This window comes from Amblyomma mixtum, chromosome 2 (genome assembly GCF_055824585.1).
Source record: "Amblyomma mixtum isolate Tamu chromosome 2, ASM5582458v1, whole genome shotgun sequence".
Taxonomy (NCBI): Eukaryota; Metazoa; Arthropoda; class Arachnida; order Ixodida; family Ixodidae; genus Amblyomma; species Amblyomma mixtum.
In genome coordinates, this window is record NC_143013.1 from 16801195 (window position 1) to 16810675 (window position 9481).

The 9481-nt window shown below is 44.9% G+C and overlaps 1 protein-coding gene across 1 annotated transcript; it reads left to right on the top strand.

Moving 5' to 3' along the window:
• Window positions 1-1003: 1003 nt before the first annotated feature.
• LOC149358535 (uncharacterized) lies at window positions 1004-8838 on the top strand. The gene is made up of 2 exons (XM_089567564.1): window positions 1004-1031; window positions 7760-8838. The coding sequence occupies exons 1-2, from the start codon at window positions 1004-1006 to the stop codon at window positions 8836-8838; spliced, it is 1107 nt and encodes a 368-aa protein (XP_089423690.1).
• Window positions 8839-9481: the final 643 nt, after the last annotated feature.

The window sequence follows — 9481 nt, forward strand, 5'->3', positions numbered from 1 at the left end:
TGAGGTTACGTACCCCGAAACTTTCCGCTATTAGTTTGTCTCGCGAGTTGCTTCATGGCGATGAGCGAAATTTTCTGCAAACCATGAAACTTAGCGATGCGACGAGCGACAGTTGTTCTACGGCCGTCAGCTCATCGCACGGTGCCATATCACGCTTCTTATCGCCGCGAATTACTGCCACAAGCGATTAGCGCAGTAAGCGCTGACCGAAGCTGTAATTCTGAAAGCCTCCGGGAAGTAACATGTCTTTTAGAGTGAAATCACTACATAATGGGGTCAAACCGAAGCAAGATGTTGTGGCATGCCTTATCTTCAGGGAGCAGAAATGATATAAACACTGCCACGACTGGGTTTCGATCTTGCGGCGGCGCCAGCAGATCGGCTTCGCTGGCCACTGAACGAGAGCACTACGCTGTCATCGCAGCCGATCACGCCTTATGGTAGACTGCAACACACTCTCGCGCTGTGCATTCCACACCGCTGTCTTCATCAAATTCCATCTGCGGGGCGAACAGATCAGATGAGCTTAAAGGGGAGTGAAGAGAGCTCTATTAATATTTTTTTATAGCAAAATCCGATAGTTCGGCATTTCATAGCTTTGTTGCCACTTGGTCGGAAGCGAAAGATGCATTTATTTCTAAGAAATTTGGATTCAAAGTTGGAAAAGCTTTTCCCGCCGCACTGATTCAAACTTGGGACTCTCTTATGACGACACAGGACTAAGTGACGTGAAGCATGACGTGCACATGACGTAACGCAGACTGTGTGATTTCTGGCGGCCAGCAGAGCGGCCTAGCAGCAGCCGAAAAGAAAGCTACCGCCGGCCGCACGTGGAAGTTTACGTTTGCACCGGCGTTTTGCCAGCGTTACGATAGATCCCGTTCTGGAAGTCCTCAACGAAGTTGTCGCAAATAGACACCTTTAGCATGCCGTGTACCTTGTTACCGTTAGCGGAATGCCGGGAGCCCGCCTACCGCCGGTGAGCAGGCGCTGATTGGTCCCGATGCTGCAGGCGCGCGCGTACCTGCCGGGTACGTGGTACCATCTGGCGACTTCAAGGCGATCTGCGCATGCATTGACTGCGCCTCAGTGATTCGTGACACCTCGTGTCCCAGTGTTGCTAGACCCATTGGTTCTAGCAACAGTCTTGTCCTATGCCGTCATCAAGCTTGTACTTGCGAGTTTGGCCTGAGGTGGCGATACCTGTATCTTGGTTCTTGCTCTTTTCTACGTTACAAGAGCTTTGTTGTCAGTATGAGTGGCGTTTTAGTAATCAGGATCTGGTATTCTGTTGATACAAGTCAACTTCAATTTCTCCTCAGTGTCCCTTTAACCGCGATCAGAGCTTAAGCTGACCTTAATATCGTTGCCAGATGCGCTGAAGACGCAGCAGAAGAAAACCATGAGCCAAGCAGGCTAATCGCAAGCTATCACTCGTCTACTCGCTAAAAATCTTACATTAAAACCTTATCACTTTTCTATAGTTGTCTTAAAGTCACATTTAAGGGATAAAAATAAAAGTCTGTTGCTTAGGAAGACTGCATCAAGAGACCCATTTTCACTCCTTCGCTCTTGTAAGCACGCTTTCAAACATCTCCAGAAAGTTCGGAGGGAAAAGCTACCGAAACTCTTTTCGCGGTTTTTTAAGGTACATTTCTCTTATTTTCTCTACTGCAGAGAATATTACGTTGTTGGAGCCGAGTTGGTAGAGAACCGTGCGCAAAAATCAGAGGTCGTGGGTTCAGATCCCACCGGAAGCATGCGGTTGTTTTATCTTCTGCTTTCTAATTAATTATCTTTCAGCAATAAAATATTTGCACTAATCATTTCCTGCTGATCAACACCATAAAGTAAAAAAAGAAAACATTCCCCTGTGCTCCTTGATTTCGCTCACTGTTGGCTTCCTTCACAAATAATACAAGAAGGCAAGCATACAGTATCCCCCTGAAAGAGAGACCAGAGAGAGAGTCATTCTTTTTTTTTTGTCCTTCGCCCGTCCAAATATTTCTTTTTTACCCAACATTCTGAACTTATAGTATGTCGTTATCGAATAGCTAATCATCGAAGAATTTCGTAATCACTTTAGGACTCCCTATCTTAATGATAGCATCCTATCTTTCGCGCTCCTTTTCTTCTCATCACTTATTGTAAATAAGGGCAGTCGTGCCAAAAAAGCCAACAAACAAAAAAAAGACCCAAAAGCCGAAGTACGCATCTGCCGAAGGCATAGTCTTTACCCACCTCACAAAGCAGAAAAAATCGCAAGCACAGATTATGTTTACGACAGGACGGAAGCAGAACAAAAGTATGATAAAAAGAGAGCGAGTGTCAGGTACGCCGAGAATCCGGAAAAACAAGATAATTTGCTTCAGGGACAACATGATCTGCTCAAAGTTTCCTTTTCTCACGGACCAACTCGGCATCTTCTTCATGTAAAGCGGTGCATTAGGTGTTGTTCCCTGATGGGTGTGCTTTTGTTCCTTCTGAACGTGAGTCCATAGGCGTTCTCCTGGCGAACGCATCTCTCTGGTTTTATTCCGTACGTGCCTAGAAGGGGCGAGCATGTCCGCCATGCCGCGCCACCTCACTCCGTTTCTATTATCCCTGGTAACTCGTCCGGAACTTTTGTGCTTTTTCTCCTTATGAGCCTAAATGGTGTTTTTGTTTTCTTTCCGACAGCGTGAAAGAGTAGGAGCATACTTAATTACCTATTATTGTTTAGTCTCCCCTCTGTGGGAATGATAGCGTTTTGTTCTTTTTGAACTTGCTGCGGGTGATCAGTGTCTCCAAAGGTCGTGTGTTTCATCCCAGCCGTAGCCGCCATATTTTGATGGATGCAAATTACAAAAACATCGGTGTGCTATGGGATCTCAGCTGGTTAAAGAACCCCAGTAGGTCAAAATTATTTCGGAGCCACCGCACCCCCACCCCCCCCCCCCCCCGCCCTCGCCCCTACGGTGACCTTAGCTGATGAGCTTCTTTGGGAGTTCAATCCCACAATATGCAAACTTCTTGTTGGCCTTGTGAGCTAATCAAGCCAGCGCTAGCATCCTTCAGTTCAGAAGCGCGTCACTAGTCTATATCGGTACCAACCAATGCAATGAATACTCTGTTGTGCAAGGTGAGTGCAGGCATAAAACAACGTAAAAAGTTATTTCGCACTGTCTCACTTTAGTTGCATTTAGGTACGCTTTGGTTTGAGGTTCTAAAGTACTCCTAAACTACAATGAAATCACTCCCTCTAAAGAACTTGAAAAATTTAGTATGCTTGAAGAGATATGAAAAACTGTTCGTTCTTCTCACTTGGAAAAAGTAAGATATATTGAATTTTCATTCTCTCTTTCGGCTCCAAAAAATCATGTGCGATTGCATCAGTCAGCTATGTTTCCACCAATGTGTCCAAGCTATACTGACATTATTTCAACGTGAATGATTCTGAAGTTACATGACTGCTCTCATCGCAGTCATATGCACTGATAAAACTATAATTAAAGTTTGCATTTTATTTATTTCAACCACATCTCCTTGTAGCCCCTAACAGTTTATGACGCATTCACGCCGACTGTGTTATTTGTGCGGCGACACAGAGCGCTTCAAGAAAGATCTGGCGGCTCCCCTCGCAAATGATTTATAACACAACGGCAAAACAAATATAAAGTTACCTGAATAACTTGTTGGCTCCAGGGGGAAGATCACACCTTTTCACGATGAACTGCAAAAGAAATCATTCGCGGCAGCATTTTCTAAAATGAGAGGTAGGGAAAAAAAACGTATAACTCGCAGGGCTTGCACACAAAGCGCGCTTGTGAGAAGGCTTAAAACAGTCGGGTTCCTATGCAGGCAAACGAGAGAAAAAAATATTTTGTCTTTGAAGAATTTAGATTCTTTTGTGGCGAGTGGAAGGGCTAAAGAAGAGAAACGGGACACAACACAACCAAATGAAAACAGGGTTAACATACAGGTCAGGAAAAACAGCAATAGAGTAAATTTTTTCCGCACAGAAGTGCAGGAGTTCTTATCTTACTCGGGAAGCATTACCTGAGACACAGAGGTAACCTGAAGCACATTACTTCAAAACAACTGCTAAGTAGAGTTCAGCTCAAAATAAGGAGAATGCTGTTCGCAGACATTTGTACCAGGCACGGACATCAGCCAAACGGGGTGTCATTCTATACGTGTCGTTATGTGCAGCAGGGCTTAGAGCGGGGCACTCGGCGACGCACATTCAAAATTCAAAGCGTCATTCGGAGTTCCCATAAATATGGCAGTTCACCTGTATTCGCAGTATACTGAAGCGCTGTCACCATCTCGGAACAAATCTAGGCAGCCGGCAGAACTGTGTTCGCTATAAGCCCTCATCGTACAGGCAGGCGAGATTCGCAGTGATGTTGCATACTTCATGTTCAGCGGGACGTGCGAAAAACAGCATATAACGTTCTTGTTTCTTCTTTTATTTCTTTTTCGGTTGTTCCCAAGGGTAATCTCAAGTGTAAGAAATTTTTTTTTTTCCATCCAATGCGGTAGTTCGGACAAAATACTATTTTTTCGACATTTGATACTGCAGCGCAGCATGGATTCTTTTTCATTTTTCTGGAAGCGTAACTCATTTTTTTCTTGTGGAAATTAAACAAAGAGAAGATAATGGTCTTTCCGTGGTTGGTTGGTTGCTTGGTTTATGGGCTTTAACGTCCCAAAGTGACTAAGGCTATGAGAGACGCCGTGGTGGAGGGCTCCGGAAATTTCGACCATCTGGGGTTCTTTAACGTGCACTGACATCGCACAGTACACGGGCCTCTAGAATTTCTCCTCCAAAGAAATTCAGCCGCCGCGGCCGGGATCGAACCCGCGTCTTTCGGGTCAGCAGCCGAGCACCATAACCACTGAGCCACCGCGGCGGCTTGGTCTTTCCGTGGGTCTCAGGTGTTGGTTAGATGTGAGCAAGATAGAGTAAAGTGTATCCCCAGGAATTGTGCGATCATTTTTATTTTTATTCGGATGCGTTGCGAATAGATGTGTTCAAAAGTAACGAAGAGGCAGGAGATGAGTTGAGGAATGTACAGCCTCCGTCAAAACTAGACAGAGCAAGAGGTTCCCGTCTAATCTGTTTAGTGGGGATTCCTAGCGCATCTAGCTGTCCATAGCTTGGGATGACTGGGGGCGCAAAGCCGTTCCTCGTTCGAGAGTTTGCGGTCGATGAGGATGCATAAAGAGGCCCGCTGCAGGCCTGAAAAGCAAGCCCCATGTGCTGTACACTTTTGACAGAAGGTGTATGTCAAAACTCTCGCCGTTTCTTGTGCACCCAATCAGGAAGCGATCAATTTGAAAATGGGGAACCGTGTCCGCCTTTTCCGATACACGGACGTTCATCGTAATGCCTTGCATATCATATGAAATGCGCCAGAATTTAAGTGCGAGGTTTTATTCTGGTTAACAAATTTATGCTCACTCAATACACCATTAGGCCTCGTAGTGTGAGTGAATTGGAAACACAACCTTTTCTCGAGGGGGATTTCCACCGCTTAGGAGGTGACAAGCATTTCAGAGTTTTCGAGACTGGGGTTACTTGCCACATAGTTAAGAGAAAAGCAACGAAGACGAAAAATGTAGTCACCCACAACTCTCTCTTTGTGCATCTATTTCCCGTACTCTGTCCGCATGGATAATTAACTCTTAACTGGGCAGCGGCGCGCGTTTTAGCGCCCGAACAAACCCTTTTGTGGCAGTTACACCGAAAATTCAAATCGAAGTTACGTCTGTCGTTGATTTTTCGTGAAATCATGGAATTACTAACACCATCCTTCGAATACTTGCGGCGTTCGTAGGATTTGATTCCTAGATTTTAATCCATACCAAAATCTGAATTATGAAGGAAAAAATAACAATCAGACAGGTCCGAGAATTTTTTCGCAAGTCAAAGGAAATTTCAGAAGTGAACAAATCCCTCAGTGGCACATTGACAAAATCTTTATCGTGACCACTTTTTTTCCTTTCCTAGGGATATCCTTGCTACAACCATGATAAAAACGATAGAACGGGATTCTCCTGTCGTTCCCTCGGAGCCACGTCAGTGGTCTTTCTTAATTCTAGGTTTTAGAGCGACAGAAGGCGTGGCAGCGCGACATAGGGCGGAGAAGGCGAAGAGAACAACCATTAATAGGGAACCTCCCATGCTTCTGTGGGAAAAACACGACGCCAATTTCCACTCAAAACCAGGTTGGTCGCCCACACTTCACAATATATGGGACACGCTAAGCGTTATTGTAGCTTCCAGACCATAAATAACTGTAGGAAGGAGAACTTTGGGCGCACAATTGACAACTCTGATTCGTCGACGTGAAACGCACCTGGGCTGCTTAGCAAAATATCGCCGGATAGATTTCGGGACAAGAGAGACACATTTGAAAGGGTACGGGCACAAGAACGTCTCCGCATATACCGGGTGTTTCACCTAAGACTTTACACCGCTTTTAAGAATAGGCTTTCTGACTCAGAAGAGCCCTTTTTCTTTGACATAGGATTGCCAGCTGTGTAGTACATCATAATACAGCTAAGACATGCCAATTAGCAGACTGGTTAACTAATCTTGAATAGTTTACTTTGAACTATTACTGTTAGGTTCCTTAATTATTGAGAAGCGTGTAGGACACCGTAAGTAATGTCCATATCAGTTCTTAGAATTTCGAAAACGCAGTTACCTTCGGCACTGTGCCACCCCCACATGTGTTGTGCTGCGTTACATATCAATTGCAATCTTAGTACTCAGCCACCTTTTAGGTTCGTAACTAAACGAAGATAGGTCATCACGGCGAGCAGGTCACGTGTCAAAATATTATTCTTTCATCATCTACTAAGGCGCCCCTGAAAGTTCGCTAAAGTGCCATAAATATATAACTCGCAAATGACAGAGCAGAAGTATAAAATGCTGCCAGGCAGTCTCGTGAATTTGGCATTTTGCTTCTATTTTCTTCTGCATTCGGGCACCCTGCGCCGCAAAGTTGACAGAAAGTGGGACGGGAAGATTTTCAGCGCTTGTATAAAAGAAGGGCAGTCTGAAAGGCAAAGGCAGCCGTCCGCTTCGCTGGACCTTTCCGCGCTAAGCTTAGCTGAAAACGCGCCCTTAGCCGACTAGACAGCGTCACGGGAGCCATAAATTTCCCAACGTCCTCCCTTTTAGCGTCGGGGCCAATTACGCTCAAAGTCTGGGTGTTTGCCTCCGCCACAGATTAGGAGCCGAAATTCGAGGCCTGTTAGAACGCCACAAAAAAAAAGAGTTCTAAAAGGTTCGCGTTCTCTTAAAAGAAGGAAAATTCCAGAAGATCGGAACAGTTGCGAGCAGAAAAAAAAATCGGGATAAATCCCTTGATTTAAAAAGCGTAAAATATCTTTACTTGCTGTGTTAGGATTCAGAGAGGAAAAAGAAGAGACTCCTTTCTCCGGAATCCGAGAACGGTTTGGTGGTGCATCCTAGGCCCTCCTGTCCAACATCAAACAAGGAAAGAAAATCAATTTCATTTCTCTGAAAATTATTTTCCTCTTTTTGCATTCAAAATCTAGTTCCCTTTATACCGCTCACCCTGATTTTTCATTCCCCAGTGGAAACGCACACGCTAAAAATCAAGAAGAAATAATAGCAATCAAATTGTGGTTGTCATGGTACATGAACAGTGAACGCAACCATAGTTCAAATAAAGGAATCTCACGAACAATAGTGTTCCCATGAGCTAAGAAATAAATCTCAATTGCAAATGAAATCCTGAAGCTAACAGTATAAATACACGCCACATCATAACATGTTTTTTGCCTGCGTCACCTATTCTGGATGCTCCGCTACTTCTGGACGCAGTGGTCGATTCCGTCTGGCAACGTGGGACTCTGACTGCTGATCGGGCGGTACAAAAGTGCGCGCCTTTCGACGCCCCTCTGGGCCACGGCACCGCCACTGCGATCCCACGCTCACCGCTGATGTATCTACAGGTTGGTTACTATGACGCTTATTCTTACCGTGACGATGACGTCTGTCTTTTAGCGGTGTCGTGGCCACCTCATGTTTTGAAAAGTTTCCGCGCTGGTGTATCCTATTTATGGTGTCTGCTAGTTTTGGGAGGCGATGTCGAGCTAAACGCGGGACCCATGACTAAGGCTCAAGAGGAAAAGCTGGACCTTGTGGCTGGTTCCATCTTACGCCTTGAAGCTAGCAATGCAGTCCTTCAAGACTCTGTCAACAAAGTGCTTCAGATTCACGCAGACTTAAAAATTGACTTAGAAAAACTAACAAAGCGAGTTCACGATCTAGAGCAGAAATTTGCAACCGCACCATCTGCTGAGCTCGTGGTAAACAGTGACAAGGGTCTCGCAATTGTACAGGAAAAAATTGACGACCTTGAAAATCGCTCTAGGCGATCCAATGTTCTATTTTACGGTATAGATGATCCAGAGAAGTCGGAAACTTGGGAGGAGTCTGAACGTCTCGTAAATGACTTTTGTAAGGAAAAACTTGGGCTTACTGTTGAATCTGTTTCCAGAGCACATCGCGTGGGCCGCTTTTCTTCCGAGAAAAAGCGGCCTATCATAGCGAAATTTTTTAATGAAAGGGTAGTTGACACTGTCATGAGCCGCGGCTATAAGTTAAAAAACACGAATTTAAGCATCTCGCGCGATTACTCCGAAGCCGTTCGCGAAAAGCGACGGAAGCTTCTCCAGTTTTCAAAATCTATTAAGAAAGATGGGGATAAAGTGCGACTCGTTTTCAACAAGCTCTTCGTTAACGATGATCTTTACATGTGGAACACCAACGAAAGTCGAGCCATTCTTGTATCAGGGCGCCAGGATGGCGAATGACGTCCTCCCTCCGTTTCCGTTAACCTGAGTTCATCGACCACCTCACCTGCCACAACACATTGTGGTAATGATAACGAATGGCTGTTTTTGTACACCAACATTAGAAGTGTTGTAGCTAACGGTATTGCACTATCATCTTTCATCGATTCATGGCAAGCCTGTTTAGTGGTTCTAACTGAGACGTGGCTGAACGACACTATTCATGATGTCAACATCTTTACCAGTGCATGCAATTTCAAATTTTTTCGCTGCGATAGACAATTGCGAAGGGGGGAGGGGCGGAGTTCTCATCGCGATAAAGGAAGATTTCATTGCCACACCTATCGTTATCGATTCTTTCCTTGAATGTGTTTGGGTTTTTTTGAATGATGGTGCATTTCGTGTCATCATCGGCGTTTTCTACCGTCCTCCCGACATGTCTGGTGCGTTTTCAGATGAATATCATCGGGTGCTCAGTGAAATGTATGAGCGTTTTCCCAATTCCGCTGTTATTATATTTGGAGGTTTTAATTTTCCAAGAATTAATTGGTCAACACTTTCCGTAGTGGACACAGATGCAGAAGCACATTCTTTTCTCAGCACTTGTTTTGATTTTTCATTAACACAACTCATTAACCAACCAACACGATCAACTAAAGCCTCT

Bases quoted from the DNA above. Each gene is read 5' to 3' on its own strand.
- LOC149358535 (XM_089567564.1), top strand. From the start codon at position 1,004: ATGCTGCAGGCGCGCGCGTACCTGCCGG. The intron at 1,032-7,759 runs GTACGTGGTACC...GAAATCCTGAAG, and splicing joins GGCGCGCGCGTACCTGCCGG to CTAACAGTATAAATACACGC.